We start from the raw sequence: 17,536 nt of genomic DNA, 5'->3' as shown, positions 1-17,536 counted from the left end.
GTCTACCAACAGGAGAATGAATAAAACAAGTTTGTACAATATACTACTTGTTAATAAAGAACAGATTACTGAGATATGCAACATGAATTCCAGACCGTGAATGGAAAAAAGGCAGACGCAAAAAAGGATATAGTTTGATTTCATTTATATGAAGCCCAAGAACAGGTACAACTAAAATACACGACGGGAATCAACACAGTGGTTGCCTGTAGGGTAAGGAGTAATAACTGAAAGGGGCAGAGGGGACTTTCTAGGAGATGGAAAGGTTTAATAACATCTAGAATTGGGTGATGGTAACATGAGTGTATGCATTGGTTAGGCCTTCTCAAACTAAAATATTATACACCTAAAAGAAAACTGAAGAGAAAGGTAATAATATTTTAAGCTGGGTGATGGGCACACAGGTGGCTTTTTTTAACCTGCAAACATATGCTGTATTTGACTCCTTCTATATATCAACAGCAAAATCTTCTTTAAGTAGTTTGGAACACAGGAATATCTAGATGATTTTTTTTTACCTACTGCTACTCAGATATTTAGACACAACATAGTTCTTTAAAAAATACTTCTAAAAATTCATCAATTGTTAAATATTTAGTTCATATATAATCTTAAATTCTGAGTAACTAATCCAGCCAATAAAATGAAATCTCCATGCAAATAAAGACTGTGTTTATCTTTAGGTAAGTATGCTTTTTCTTTGGAGACACTGCACGTGTGAAAAATTTATTTGCAGATATGGGTAGCATTTAACATTTAATCACTCAATCTAAATGTGTTTCTCGTGGTTTTTATGCTAATACTTGTAATTTTAGATGAATTTTAGACATTTTGATTAATGGAATTGTTTAAATGTCTCAAGTTTTTCTGTGAATCCTGCTCTTACTGACTAGAAATATTTTGGGGTAATCACCTCAGTGGAGGCCAAAAAGAAAACTCCATTTTAGGTATGAAGGAGACGACAGTCCCAAGAAGTCACTAAGAAAATCATCAATTACAAGATCTTTTAACCAATTACACTTCTCAATACTTCCCAAGAGTAATATCTTTTGTAACAATATTTTTGACTTAAATGTTTGAAAAGCTATATTTAAAAAAAAATCAAGAAAATGTTTTCTTTAATATACAAAAGCTCAAGACTAAGAAATTTTAAATGTAATTTTCCTCTATATGAAATTTTGTGTTCTTCTCTGTCAGGGTATCAGAGCGAATATAAAAGATCACTAACATTTTGGATAACTAATAGAAATACATATCTAGTTCTCTCAATTCCTAGAACAATGCAATTCTTAAGTTCAATTAAGATGAACTTCATGGGGTCTTTGCATGAGATTTTTACAGTTATGAAGTTTGCTACATGTCTAATATTTAAAATTCACTTTTGAGACCTCATAACTGAATAGATTTGAACTTGAAAGGTTAGTTCTGCTATTTTCCCAAAATTATTTTTGCAATTTTGCCAAGTAAACATTGGTGTTTGGCTTAGTCATATAGGAGTGAGAAATTAAAAAACACATTTAGCACACATTTCACTCTTATTTTTTCTATAAAAATATAACTCTTTATTAAATAACATGCACAAATATTCAACTAGTCATTTATTAAACAGATATGATTTAGAACAAGATTTAAAGAAATACAAATCCCTTCGGTACAATTTAGTATCTTGTTCATGATATTTGAATAGTTAAAAAAAAAATCAGATTAAACTAACCATCCTTCTTTCAGAATCCTACATCTTTTTAAGCCAAATACCTCAATCTAAGCTTTTTCTATCATTTCAGAGCTTCAGAATGTACTATCAAAAGCCCTTAGCTCTTTAAATTCCCATTGAAAAGGTATTCACTTTTTTTTTTTTTTAAGCTATCCCAATTAGCTTTGAGTTACTTTACAAAGTAAAATCTGCAGAAGCAGAATCATGGCAGAGAGGGTCCAGCTCCTTGAGATACAATTGAAGAAGGTGAGAACTGTGGTTAGTATTACAAAGTTGGGATGACTAAAGTATGCCAGATTCTTGATTGCTTGCTTTTTCTCTTCTGCAGCTTGTTCTGTTTGGTCAAACAGTGATTGTTTTTTGTTTTTTTTTTTGCTCTTTCTTTCTGGTTGGACCATCAGAACAAATGTTGTACAAATTTATCCTCCTATTTTCTGTAACTTCAATGCTCAATAATCTGGTTTTTCATTTTCAGGCAAAAGAATAAACAAAATTTGCATTAAGTTTTTCATATTAAAAAGTATTGCTTTTATTAGTTTTTAATGTTCCCAGACTTAACAATAAACCTAACTTCAACAAAACCAGTGCTTTAAAATCTACCCTGCCTTTCTTGGCCCCATTTATCCAATATAAAAGGCCAAAATCTCTCATGTAAATTTCTAAGGAATATTACATCCAATTTTTATAATAAAGTCCTTGCACTGTTTTTTTTTTTTTTTAAACAAGTGCTGCTTTATTGCGCATGCCAGGTACAGTATGAATTAAAATATAAATTGGTGTAAAAATTCAAAAGTCCCTAAGCTTAATATATACCTTTGCACTCAAAAGTTTCAATTTTCACATTCTCTCCCATTGGTTATAATTTCCAGCGTGCAAGCTGAATTTAAAACATTTCATTCCTCATATAATCCTTGTACTTTTCTCTATCACAATAAAAAAACTTTCAAGAATATAATTCAAGAAACTATTGTGGAGAGTTTTATAAATGTTTATCTCATACACTGATGATCAACCTTATACTAACCTAATTTTCCCTTCAAAAATGTTTCATATGTTCAGTCACTGGTTTCGAATCTGAAATATTTCTGATTATTTGGTCTATATTATAGGAGAAACTGGACTTTTTCTAAGCACATAGCTAATTATTAAAAACAGCATACCAAATCTTATTTCAATTACAAAATTCTGAAAATTATATTTTTTATATTATGATACAAGAAAAAATACAACATATTGATCAATTTTTTTCATAAACATTGCAGATTGATCAGAATGTCTGTTCCTTTTACTTATTTTAACTACCAAATACCTCTTTTTTGATTTGAGTACTCAGTTTTTATTTTAAAAGTGCAAAGGTTATTAAGCTTAAAACATTATATTTAAGCAATGTAAAAAAGTTTTACAATGATTTAACATGACCAATAAAATTTATTAAACATATTTACATATATTCACAGATTCTTTCATACTTGAGTATTAAAATAGACATTTACATTTCAGAATTTTCATTCAAAGGCATTTTTGGGGGGGAGAGGGGAAATAGATTCTACTGTGAGATGAAAAAAGCTGTTTCTTTGTATGATTAATTCTAAATAATATGTCCAACGTAGTAGGTCACAGGTACAATCCCAGGAGACTAGTATGAAACACCTTACACTCCACTTTAGGCATCAATTATGGAGAGAGTTAAATTATAGAAAGCATGCAATATAACTAAGTCACAATCTTTATAGATATGGTGATGAAAACAAGCTAACTCAAACACATGCATGCCTTATTTAAAAGTTTTGCTTCCTGAACACACTACTACTACACTTCATACAAACTACAACTTTGGTCCAATAAAACATTAGACAAAACAGTTTTACAATTATTTCTTTGTACATGTTTGACTAACAATTCTTTTGTATACATTTTGACCATTAATTACAAGATTTACAACTGCACAATATGTATAAAATAAGTTATTAAAAAGGAAGACAATATTAAAACTTTTGAAAAGAAAACTATACAATTAATTTACAGATAATAAACTGAAGAAATTTTGTGCCAAGTTTTTCTTCCACATTAGAAACTATTTGGTAGGAATTGAAACTTTTAGTTTACTGATATATTTTAATAAAACTTGAAAGATTTGAATACTAGTGGTTATTTTCTTTCTTAGAGAGCTAACAACTTCCAGCGCTGTTAGCAGATTCTCAACTTTTTAAATATCTACCACAGTCTGCTAACATGCTTTAAAGTAAAGTTACATTTCACCAATATAAATAATAGTTTTTCAGTTAGAAACAATTTGGATCTAAGATCCAAAATAACTTTTTTCATTTTTTATAAAATGACAGTGTTTACTACACAACCAACTTTTTGCTGAACTTTACTAACAGTTGTAAAGGCATAATATCAGTATTTTTGTCAAAAGGCAGTTTCCTATAATATAACACTCTTGAGCTTCATCATTTGTACAATGATACCATCAGGAAATTATGGCTGCTATATAGGAGTCAATTCAAAGTCATCATTAACATCAACAAGGGGAACATAAAACTCTTGGATTTCATAAATGCTGATAGACTTATAGGTGGCGGGATCAAGTTCCTGGAGTTTGAGCTGCCATTCTAATCTCTGGACAGCATTTAAAGCTGCAGCTTCATGTTGTTGCCTCATTAAAAGACAGGTCTATTTTTAAAAAGAGAAGAATTGATTATCCTATTAAATATGCTTTCTTTAAAAATTCAACTCATCCATAGCTTTTAAAGGGATTAAGATAAACACATAAGTGGTACAAAAGTTTTTGAAATACACGTTTCTTTTTTAATTTTTTTTCTTTTGAAATACACATCTATTTCTATTTTGCCTTGTCTATATCTATATGCCAACTATTGCCAGGTCTGCAACTTCACAACCATTTTACAGACTTTAATTCAAAACTGTTCTTTCGAATAATGAGATTTAAATGATCAAAAGAATTGTGCAAATCTAAGAAGAGATTTTTGAAATGACACAATATTTCAAACCATATAATTTTCTTAACAGTATTTATAACATATATTCCTTCTTATATTTTTCTTCCATTCTTCAAATGTTAGAATTATAAGCAGATTTGCAGATTGGAAAATAAACATGCAGATCACTATTAGAAACTACTTCATCTTCTCTATTACTACTAGAAACTGTTTCATTTTCTGTATTAGTACAGTTCTGGAAAATGGCTTTATTTTCCTTTACCTTCTCTAGCTGCGATCCAGTGTAAGGGTCAAATACTACATTTCTTAATCATCCATCTCTAATAATGGCATCAACTTTTGTTTATAAATGGGAAAGCAACCTTTTAAATTGAGCTTCTAAGAATACATACCTTTAATTTGTCAAATTTATCATCCACATCTTGTAACCAAGACATGAATTGTCTTGCATTGAAACGATCCCTCACAGAAGTTTTACTGTCATCAGACTGAAAGAGAACATTGACAGTTGAATATTATAAAACAAACTAACCCATTTAAAAATCTGTATGCCATTGTATTTTTATGTTATACTCTAAGGAACATGGAAATGTATTTCAAATAAGGACAAAATATAAGTTGAATACTGTTTTTCCCATATTGAATAAACAGATAAATTATTAGAAGTCTTAAGATGCTGGGTTTAGCTATTAAATATAACTCTACTGCTGCTTTGTTGAGTCAAGAATGTTTCTCAAAAATGGCAAGTCATATGAAGTACTATGCTTATGACATTCTTGTTAGCATATAATCAATGTTAATGTTAAATTTATCATATATAGGGAAAAAAAGCATAAAGATGGAAGACAGGCCAACATTTTTTTCAGGCCAATACGCTTAAGTACTTACTCATAAAGAAATTTTTTTTTTTCAAAGAATGAACTTTTTTTTTTTTTTTAAGATTTATTTATTTATTTATTTATTTATATAAGCACTGGGTACAGTCAGAAGCACGGGAGGGTGAGAGAATTCACCAGAGCCAGAGCAGAGAGCAGAACAGGCAGACTGATGAAGTACACTGCTGAGGGGAGCAGTGGGCGGCAGGAGAGGCCTGTGTGCCATGTGGGACCCCTCGCCGGGGGCTGGGGATTGAACCAGTGCTGCAGAAGCTGTGGGCAGCTTCGCAGCCCAGCGCTCAACCACTGCGCCACTGGGGAGGCCCTCATAAAGAAATTTTTTATCAACTCTTTAGAATACCAGTTTTGGAGTTAAGATAGGCTATCCTTAAATTTCAGCTTTGAAGCTTACTATGTAAACTTTATATATAATTTCAATTTTCTACTCTGTAAATGGATAAGAATACCTCTTTTCATTTTGTTTTGAGAGTTTAAAGCCCTTATAATAAATGCTTGGGTATACAGGAAGCCCTCAATCCAATAGACATTCATCGTGACTACTACTCCTACCCCTACTACTGTTACTACCAGTGCTAATGAAGTGACATCTGGGCGTAAGGTAGCCCTACAAACATACTACCAAATTTTTAGTAGTTATCAGTTCCTCCCTGATTTTATTGTTTAATTTTTAAAATATTTTAAGTTTATTTATTTTAAAAAGTAAGCGGTATGGTAGAGAGTAGGCTAATGGATGATTCAAGTTCATAACAAAGATTTATTTTCTTTTCCTTAATTTCTCAGAAGCTCTTCTCATACAAACTAAGCCTGCTATTAAGTCAGAAGACTGCCTACTGTAAAGGCAGCTGTAAAAGGGTAGATAACAATTCCACATTTTTCCTCAAAAGAATGACTAAGTTGTTCTTGTTCTTTAATTACTAGGCTGACTGTGGCCTGATCCTCTTTATTTTTTTTAAGGATTTATTTATTTATGCATACAAGAACTGGGGTACAGGCCGGAGGTGTGGGGGGTGAGAGATTCACCAGAGACAGAGTGGGGAACAGAACAGGCAGACTGACTGAAATACACTGCCGAGGGGAGTAGTGGGCTAGTCAGGAGAGGTCTGCTGTGCCATGTGGGTATCTCCATGGCTGGGGATCAAACTCGTGCTGCAGTGGCTGTGGATTGCCTCATAGGTTGCGTCTTAACCCCTTGCGCCACCAGGGAGGCCCCTGATCCTCTTTAGTCTCTGAGCTGGGGATCATTTTGTGGGTTCACTCAGAAAATTCACTTATTTTTGATGTCTTCTATAGTCCACCTGGGGTTAAGGATTTCTCAACTCCACTGAATATCACTATCAATATGTTCTCATCTGTCTTTTATTAGAAATGTCTTAATGTTCTTATCTAGTGACTTTCCACCTCAATTTCCAGCTCTGCTATGGATTTGTTTTTATTTTTACATGTCTTTGTCATTTCAATGAGTTCTGGGAAGAAGAAAAAACCCAATAGGTGTTACTCAGTCGTGCTGAACTAGAAATCTTCAAGAAATTTTTCTTGTAGCTTCACTGTAGACTTCCATTTATACTATTCAAAAATTCATCTCATTAATTTCACGAAACTGAAAAACACAAGATACTATATAATCTAGTCCAACTGTTAATAACATAGCTTAAATACTCATTTCAGTTATTAAGAACAATTCATTCTTCATTTTAAAATCTTTAACGTTGGAAATTCTAGAAGTGTCTCTGTGGCCTTTCCAGCATCTATTTCTCTACAATTGGAAATTCTAGAAGTATCTCTCTATGGCTTTTCCAATATCTATTTCAACTAGTTCTTTCTTAAGACCCAAATTGTTCATTTTAACAGCCTCTTCAGATGTTTCTGAATACTTTTATTTGAATATAGTGGCTTAAGACAGTTTGAATCTACTGATCTAGTTTATATCTTTTTTTTTTAACAGAAGAAAAAAATAAAGCCAAGAGAGAACAAAGTAAAAACTATTTTGTGTTACTACTTTGTGACTTAAAATACTGCTTCCTTCTCATTTTTTGTGATAATCCTTCATTATCTATATTTATACTTTTACATTAATCTATTTCAATAACATTCAAAATCAAAATAAAAATCTGGTGCAACTTAGGTTCAATTTACCTGTACTGTTTTCTAGCTTATATAGTAACTTCGAGTTGCTTGCAGGTTGGAAATGAATGGACAAACATCCACTCTGGAAACAAATTATGTCATCTAAAACATATAACTATATTGTGATTATCTGCTTTTATAATATAAAACTAATGTTTAGAGGACTTCAGAAAACAGAGGACCAGGTGATCATTGGTCTGAAAGAGATCTCTTCTTTGAGTCTTACTGATTTAATTCAAGTTTCTTCTTTGGAAATAGATTACAAAAGCACCCACAAGTTGCATTTAAGAGCATTCTAACTCTAACACTTTACCTGAGCATCCAGTGGCACACTGTATACTTCCGCGTCCAGTAAAACAGTGCATGCGCTAAATGGCAGGGTTTGATTTGCCAGCGTTCTTGCAGCCCTGTAATGAACTCGTAAAACTTCCTGTTCATTGGATACAATGAGTTTTTCCTGGTTGAGCAAAGAATTGAGGGGGGAAAAAAAAAATCAATTCATCAACCACTTGCTTTTCAGATAAAAAAAAAAAATCACTTAAAATGTGCTAAAGAATCTAGATGTCAGTTTTTTTCTTTACAGTAAGCCTCAGAAATCTGAGAACTCCAACTATTGTCACAGAATAAATTCCCTATCTAAAATTGGCACTCTTTAAAAATTTTGAAGTGTACAATGGTGGTTTTTAGCATATTCATCACGATGTTCAACCATTACTGCCCTCTAGTTCTAGAACATTTTCATCATTCCAGAAAGGAACTACACACCCTTCAGCAGTCAACCCCTCAATTCCCACCTTTTCCCCTCGTACCACTAATTTATTTTTTGTTACTATGGATTGACCTATTATGAACATTTCATAGTTCATTCCTTTTCATGGATGAATAACATGTCAAGGTATGTCTATATACCACATTTTATTTATCTATTTACCAGCTGATGAACTTATGGATTATTTGTACCTTTGGCCTTCCGTGAATAATGCTGCAATGAACACTCATGCTCAAGTTTTTGTTTGGATATTTTTTTTTTATTTCTCATATGGTAGCAGCTTTTATAGAAACGAACACACTCTACTCTGATGCAAACTACCTGTAAACCTCTGATAATCACAGGACAACCCTGCCTTTATACGTAAGGACCAAAACGTTGAATTATGTAATATACAGAGTCACCCTATCATAAGGCTAATGCAATGATCTAGGCAAACTTCAATATTTAGCAGACTGTGAATTCCTAGAGTCCAGCTACAGATCTCAGTCTATCCTCATTCTAGTTATTAGACTTGTGCCATCTGGTGGTGTAACTATCTTTTTTGGCTTAAACATCAATGGAGACCAACCCTGAGACCCATGACCATTAGAACTTCAAACACAAAGGTATTGATTCCAGGAATCCCTTAGTTACATGAAGTTTATCATTTTGTTGAATTTGCATGGAAGGCTTGGCTAGGAGAATACAAGGATGTGACTGGACTTTTTTTTTTATTGGCATAGAATAACTGGGTTGTAAGCCAGAGGTGTGGAAGTTGGGAAGTGGTGGTAAGAGAACTCACCAGAGAGAGTGGAGAGCAGAACAGGCAGCTTTACTGAAACACACTGCTAAGGGAAGCAACAGGCGAGACAGGAGAGGTCTGCTATGCCTTATGTGGGTTAGCTTCCTGGCTGGGGATCGAACATAGGCCAAAGCACGGGAGCGCCTGAGACTTAACCCCTAGGCCACCAGGGAGACCTTAGATGGACTTCTTTTGCCTACCATGTTTCCCAGTTTGCCCTCAACTGACAAAAATTTTATTCTTTTCCTGATGGAGAATGCAGTTCACATCATATGCAAACATGCGTTACTGCAATTTTGCTGTATTGTAAATATAGTAAAAAGTCAAAAACCTTGTCCTATTTAATCTTATAATTTCTTTTAAGATTTATTTATTTATTTATTTATACAAGCACTGGGTACAGTCAGAAGCGCGGGAGGGTGAGAGAATTCACCAGAGCCAGAGCGGGGAGCAGAGCAGGCAGAAGGACCGAAGTACACTGCTGAGGGGAGCAGCGGGCATCAGGAGAGGTCTGCGTGCCATGTGGGACCCCCCTCTGGTGGCTGGGGAGCAGCCGGGGATTGAACCAGCACTGCAGAGGCTGCGGGCAGCTTCGCAACCCAGTGCTCAACTGCTGCGCCACCGGGAAGGTCCATCTTATAAATTCTTATGTGACAAATGACACTTCAAAGTGCTAAGTCTAATACTTGTTGTTTATTAATTTAAGTACAAGTTTAAAATGCAACTTTAAATGATCATATACTTTAGGAAAAAAAAGATGAAAAGTTTTCCTAAAAAGTTGATTGATTATAGTCCTGTAGAGATTAACATCAATAATCAAAAATCCCTTAAAAAGCAAACACCATTTGAGAAAGTACACTTTTAAATGATATACGTCCTCCCTAAAATAATTAATAAGATATGCTGCTAAAATGAGTCCAAATATTAAACTTTAGATCATAATTTTTTATCTTGTGTCTGTGAACTTCTATAACAGAATCTCTCAATGTCTTCTGAGAATGGGTTATGGGAGTCCCAAAGTATTGCTTCCTCTTACTCCTTGGATTGGTAGAATGCGTCACTATATAGTTCTGAGGTAACCAAGCAGTGATTGTGGCTGGTACATTTATTTTCTATCACATTCATTCAAATGCTGTAATTTTCTGTGAAAAAGTACCCTTGGACAGAGGTCCTTAACCTGAGGACTTCATCCTCCCAGAAACCTATGATAGAGTGGGGCAGAGGACTAAATGACTGTGAACTTGGATAGGAAAAAATTATATATCTTTATTTTCACTAACCTCCTACTGGCATTTGTTTAAATTATGAATGTAGGCCACAAATCACAGTTATATCAGAAGCATCTGCAACTCTGTCACTGGAATTGAAAAATTACACATATTTTCAATTTACATTACAGTTGTCACAGCTATTGTCCCAATTTTTTTTCTTTAAAGATTTATTTATTGATTGATTGATTGATACATAAAAGCACTGGGTACAATCAGAAGCGCGGGAGGGTGAGAGAATTCACCAGAGCCAGAGCGGGGAGCAGAGCAGGCAGAAGGACCGAAGTACACTGCTGAGGGGAGCAGCGGGCGGCAGGAGAGGTCTGCGCGCCACGTGGGATCCTCCTCCAATGGCCGGGGAGCAGCCCAGGATCAAAACGGCGCTGCAGAGGCTGCGGGCAGCTTTGCAACCCAGCGCTCAACCACTGCACCACCGGGGAGGCCCTGTTCCAATTTTTTATACTAATACCTTCTTTAAAATTCCAATGATTGTTAGACTTGCTGCTATATGACACTTAGCTGTAGGGTTTTATATGTGTGTATATGTAGACACACTTGTACAATACAGCTGGCCAACTATCAAGCAATTCTGCAATTAGTAGTTTATATAAGCACCAAATGGTAAATTTGTTTTCACATTGGTTAGACATTAGAGTTGCTTCCTACTAGTTTCCAATTTTAATTCATTTGGTCAATATTTAGAAGGAAATGAGTCATTTTTTTTTCTGTGTTAAAGTTCTGCAAATAGCAAAGTTCAAATGGGTACTCTTAACTGTAAGGGGGTAAGAGTTTTGGAACATGGATAGTTACATAGATGAATGAATATATGTCAGGTAACTTCAAACATGTCTGTTGGTTGCAATTGCTATTGCTATGTATTATATCATTTAACTTCTTACTACTCTTAAACTGTCACTGATGGTAAGTTTTTTACCAGTGAATTTTTCTTTTATCTGTTATTCTCTTTATCATGTTATAATTTTACTTAGTTAAAAACATTCAAAGTTTCATATTTACAAGATTGTTTTAGGGTTCATAGCACAAAAAACTTGAAGAACCTCTGCCCTAGGGAATCAATCATATATGAACTAAATAAACTGAATACAAGGTTTTGTTTATAGATGGATATGTGTATATCTATGAAGAAGGATAATAGCTTAGGTCATATTTTCAAAAACCTTTGGCCCTTCCCAAAGATTAAGAATGTGTCAATTTGTCAATTCAAACGAAATGTTTTTTATGCTCTCTCTAAATAATGATTTAAGTTATTTTTTCCTGTCATTTTATACCAAGACTAATCACTGGAAACCACATCTAAGACAGACCTGTATCCACAGAACATGGGAGAAGCGATCCTACAACAGGCTTAAAAATTCTCCATCTATTACATAACCAGAAGATAGCAAAATCAAACTATTTCCCAAAATGGTTCTAAGAAAAATCTATTAATAAGAAACTGTAGGCCATTATAATCTATTATTGAAATAGTTAAAGTATAAAAGCAAATTTAAACGATTCTTACCCTTTCAATACTGTGTTGCAAACGTAGTTTCATCCTTACAACTTCCTGTTGTCGAAAAAGCTCTTTAAGTGGATCTGACAGTGAAGGAGGCGGTGTAATCTAATTTAAAAAAAACCCATAATTAAAATTACTAGGTTTTATTTACAATAATGGGCTAGTCCTATTAAGACCTTTTTAGTACGTAACATTGAAAACATAAATTCTAGTGTTCTCTGAATTAAATAGTATAGTAAAAATTATATAACTGATCATTATTTCTCAATTTCAGTGGTTTGAAACATAATGGATGAACCATATTAGAACACTCCAGCAAACAATGTTTTAATTCTGAGGAAAATTAAAAGAGCACATTAGGACTAAGGAAATTACTTACTACAGAGATACATTTTATTTTTTTAGAAGATTTTTAAAAAAGATTTATTTATTTATACATAGAAGAAGTGGGGTGCAAGTCAGAGGTGAGGGTAGGGGAGGTTAGAGGATTCACCAGAAACAGAGTGGGGAGCACAACAGGCAGATCTACTGGATTAGGGGAGTGGTGGCCAGAGAGCAGAGGTTAGCTCTCTGGCGGGGGAATCCAACTCAGGTCAGAGCAGTGATAGTGCTGAAACTTAAGCCCTAGGCCACCAGGGAGGCCCAGAGAATGTATTTCATTAGCAAGGTATAGAACAGATATAAACACATTAGAGGAATCACTAAAAAGGTCTTACAGCACATTGTGGTACATGAAGAATGGATATACAAGATATTAGACAAGGAATTAAAAAAGGAAATCACTGTTAAAATGGTGTAAGATGTAGGAGGGAGTAGAGGGGATGGGGGTCTAAAAATACAGGAGATTAAGGATAAAAAAGGAGCAGTCAAAGAGGACTTGTAGGTCGTTTAGCTTGAGGACTCAATGGTTGGTAGTAGGGACAACAGGAGGAAGTAAGTGGAGAGATATAGGTCTTTGGGTAAGTTCAGTACTGACATGTTGAGTTTGAGCTTATAGAAATCCAAGTAGAACTATTCAGTTAGCAAGAATAAAGCCAAGGAGAGAAATCTGGGTATAACATATAAATCTGGGAATTCTCAACATATATCAATGTAAAAAGAAGATGTAGAATCAACAAAGGAATATGTGGAGACTTCCTGAGAAAAATTTCCTTTTGCTGCTTTCCTCATTGACCTTTAAGTAAATCATCCACTTTCAGTATCTTTGAGTTCCAGGAGTCTCTAAGAATACAAAGTTCCCTGATAGCTTTCCCGGGATGCTCTTTCTTATCGCCCACTCCTGGAATCCCTGTGTGTTGGTGCCAGAGACCATAGTAGATACTAAGTTATGAAAAGTTACAAAAATTTGTTATTTTTTTTTGGTTCCTCTTGCTTCACTAGATTTTTGGGTAATTGCCCTGCAGTTTTATTTTACTTCCCTTGATTTCTTCTAGAAAAACATCAACATTCTGGTTAAATTATGAGAAAAATAGGGTTAGAAGAATAACACTTGAATGGACTTTTAGAGACGTTTCACATTTCCAGTGTGTTCTCTACATACACCTGAGGAAAAATTAATTTGATAAAATGGCAATTAACTGACAGGAGACAAATGGATACAATCATATTGGAAAGTAAAAAAAAAAAAATGCAGTATCAAGGTGGTTTATATTGTTCTGGTTTTTATTATTTTTTTGAAACTAAGTTTTAAACAAACACATTTCAGCCCAGTAAATTCAAAAACAATCTTCTAAACGTAAAAGGTGGGAGAAGTTCACACATAAGTTCTAGTAAATATGAGTCGAGTTTTCTGAGCTGAATAAAATAACAGTAACACCTTAAATATGTACGATATCTAAAAGTTTTTTTTTAAAGTTTATTTATTAATTTATACAAGCACTGGGTACAGTCAGAAGTGCGGGAGGGTGAGAGAATTCACCAGAGCCAGAGAGGGGAGCAGAGCAGGCAGAAGGACCGAAGTACACTGCTGAGGGGAGCAGAGGGCGGCAGGAGAGGTCTGTGCACCATGTGGGACCCTCCTCTGGTGGCCAGGGAGCAGCCGGGAATCAAACCAGTGCTGCAGAGGCTGCGGGCAGCTTCGCAACCCAGTGCTCAACCGCTGTGCCACCGGGAAGGCCCGATATCTGAAAGTTTTTAATGTCCTATGGCAAATACTATTTCAACCTGCTTTTGATACAGGGTAGGCATTATTGTCTTACAAATGTGAAAACAGATAACAAAGTAAATTATTCATGATCAACGAGCTGGGTTATAGGGAAACCGAGACAAACTCATGTGTGCTAATTGTAAATCTGTCCTTATTCTACTATATTGTGCTGTATCTCTATTTCAGTAATTTTAATTTAAAAAAAAAAATCAAACAAAAAACTCCCTATTATTTCAAAAATAGCTCTGCTTATAGCCCCTTTTGAAATAATACTTGGTGCAACCCAATAAGGTCAAAGCCCCTCCAGCCTGAATAGCTACAAGGAAATTAAATTTGCATTACATCATTTTTGCAGGAATAAGGTATGGTAAGAGTTCACATCAGCACAAATAACATATATACACACACACAAACACACATATATATATACATATTATGTGTGTCACACCATATAGCCATATTGCTATCTCAATCTCCCAAGAGGCAAACCTATTTATTATACAAATTATTTTTAGTGAAATAGTTTATACAAATTCTAATTTAAAACTTATGTTCTTTAGAGTTTTCTCTATATTTCATGGCTGTAATACAACACATTTCAGCTAAGATCATTTACCTTTCAAAGAAAAGGAAACAAATGATGATTAGTTTTATATTCTTTGAATCATTAACAAATTAATTTGCTGAAAGAATTTGGAAGGACAACACATTTATTTACAAGTCTTTTAAATCCACCCACTCTATGTATAGTACCAGGTTAATATAAATAGCTCTGTCTTTTAAGATTTAAAAGACACTAATATGAGGTATAGTTATGGTATGGGAATAAAGAACCAACTTTCCTCTAACTTTTTCACCTCTCAATTGGGCTTTGAAAGATGGAACATGTACAAAGTCAAGATGTGAAACAGCACAGAAAAGCCTGGGGACCATCATGCCTAGTAAGGAAGTAACTGTAGCCAAATGTAGAAAAATAGGGGATTATGAAGGGGCACTTTGGTCTATAGAAAACTGGAAGTCTCTGAAGATGTTTAGCTGGGTAGTCACACAAACCAGATGTGTTTAATGTAAGGAACCCAGCCAATATAAAAGCTACACAGATAGATTAGCCTAGAAGCTACAGTAGCAGTTCAGAATGTCATTTTGTTCATTTCTGATACTCATTAATACAATGTTTATTATGAGTTATTTACATATACATTATTTAGAATATTTGATTAGGCAATATTCACAAACATGAGTGAACAGTCTAAGGAGCTTGTGAGGTCCTTGCACAGGGATGGAGAGAAAGAGAAAGGAAAAAAGGAAGTGAGATGCATCAACATGACAGTGGCTATTGTGATACGAAGACAGAGGTTGAATTTTGGGTTACCAGACTGAGAAATCAGATAGTAAATATCATAGTAACTAAAGCAGAGAGGGTAAAAATAGCATATTTGAAATAAGAAAATTGAGATAATTTTCTTATCTATTTGCTATTGGACATACTGATTTTAAGGATATCATGGAACATTCAGGAATAGGACAGCAGAAATGCAGTTATGGAAAATCAACAATATATTCAGGGTTGAAGATAAACTTGGAACTCATTTCACAAAATATCCATTGTATTCTAATCCTTAATCAGACTATAGCTCATAAGCAAAGGCAGAGATGTAAACAGCTAACTACTATATCACAGGGGCAGCATAAGGAAGCACAAACAATTATGCTCTGACAGATGTGACATCAAAGTTGGAAAATAGCCAAGGAGAAAGACAGAAAAGGGGAGTGAAGAGAACATTTTTGGTAGAGGGAGCAGCACTGCAAAAGTACCAAAGTAGTGAATAAGATGAATAAAAGAGTGAGTTCAGTTTAACTAAGTTTTGGGTAAGTTTGGAAGTATGAGAAAATGAAGCTAGAGGAGTGAAATGTGGTCATAGTATGAAATGAATTATTATACTATGCTTAAATATGAATTTTTAAGATGCATGCAATGGGAAGTCAGATAATCAAAGCTGAGATATTAAAAAAGGAAATAGCTTTTTATTGTTTTTACAGGGATATAAATTTAACAACAAAAAAGAATGCCCCAGCATGAAAAGACTAGAAAGAAATAGAAATAAATGCCTTAAACCAAGATAGTGGTGGAAGACACAGATTCTGGAGCAAGCACTAATGTAGAACAATTCAGATTTTGGTGGTTTCTACTTCGGTATTAATACTAGTGAATAAAGGTTTGAGGCAGAGGAAAACTGTCCTTATGCTTAGACTTCCCCTTCAGGAATGAGGCACTCAGCCCCCAGCTCCTGTGAATATTGGGGTTAACAGATCTCACAGAAGTTCCATTCTAGAAATGCACAAAGACATGTCTTGTCCTAAGTGTAGGTAGGCTACCTATCAGAAGGGCAATTCCACTGCAAAGCTTGTGTGGGTTCAGTTGAGGTCACTGTTGCAATCGCATTTCAGTTCAACTTCTTGCTCTGCCCAATTCTACCTTCTTCATATACTTACAGGTATTGTTCCCCAGCAAATTTGTCACACACAAGTCAGAGGTCATTTATGTGATCCCTCGGAGGCACCTATATTTGATTCTGGAGGTAAATAGAGGTAATAGAGCTAGCTATGAAGATTTTAGAACTGGCACATAGAAGAATGCTGACACCACAGAAATAGGTAACCCCACATTGACAACACATTGATTGAAGATTGATTCCCAGAAAACTCTGATATTTAAAGGGTGGGTAAGAGGAGTCATTCAAAGAGAAAGAAGATGACATCTCAATGAGGCAAGGGAACCAGAAGAAGGCACAGTCATGAAAGACCAGGAAGGGGAGAATTTTATGAAGAACAATATGGTCACAAAGTCAATGTGACAGAAATCAAGTAGAAAGAAAAAGGGAAGAAGCCAATTAATCTGGTGACTCTGAGCTCCCTGATAAACTCTGGCAGTGCAGAATGGCTAAGTGATGAATAGGAAGTAAGACAGGAACTATTCCCCAACAGTGTGACAGTGAAGGAAAGAGAGGTGAGCTTGATGAATTAACAGTCAAGGTAAATTTTTTCCCTCCAGGATAAAGGAGACCTAGATGTGTTTGGATTGGGTGGACAAAAGTTAATGGAGAGGGAAAAATTGAAAAAATACATTAGCAAGAACTGTTCCATAGAGAAAGATTTCAGAGAACACTGGAAGAAATGGGACCAAAAGCACCAAAAACATGTAAAGGCATTACCCTTCAAAGAAATAAAACACAACTCTTTTGGGACAAAAGGGAAAGCAAGTAAGGAAGGAAAAATAAAACAGTATAGACCGTTGTTGTTCGATAAGGTAGACATTAGCTGCACATGGTTATGTAAGTCTTACAAAAATGTGGTTT

At 34.6% G+C, this 17,536-nt stretch overlaps 1 protein-coding gene across 8 annotated transcripts in view; it reads right to left on the bottom strand.

Annotated features, from left to right (window-relative positions):
* Positions 1–1,167: 1,167 nt before the first annotated feature.
* The window catches only part of ANKRD12 (ankyrin repeat domain 12), a 102,160-nt gene continuing 85,791 nt past the window's right edge, over positions 1,168–17,536 (bottom strand). For all 8 annotated transcript variants that reach the window (XM_037508834.2, XM_054694207.1, XM_054694208.1 and 5 more), the window contains 4 exons: positions 12,041–12,139; positions 8,011–8,154; positions 5,070–5,165; positions 1,168–4,390 (listed from right to left, as the gene is read on the bottom strand). In XM_037508834.2, the coding sequence (XP_037364731.1) occupies positions 4,205–4,390; positions 5,070–5,165; positions 8,011–8,154; positions 12,041–12,139 (525 nt within the window). In that variant the 3' untranslated portion in view covers positions 1,168–4,204. The remainder of the gene's footprint in view (positions 4,391–5,069; positions 5,166–8,010; positions 8,155–12,040; positions 12,140–17,536) is intronic.

The sequence above is a fragment of the Talpa occidentalis genome, unplaced genomic scaffold (genome assembly GCF_014898055.3).
Source record: "Talpa occidentalis isolate TD23 unplaced genomic scaffold, MPIMG_talOcc4v2.1 talOcc4.13, whole genome shotgun sequence".
NCBI classification, from domain to species: Eukaryota; Metazoa; Chordata; class Mammalia; order Eulipotyphla; family Talpidae; genus Talpa; species Talpa occidentalis.
The sequence above is the reverse complement of the archived record's forward strand: the minus strand, read 5'-3'. Positions and strand labels throughout refer to the sequence as shown.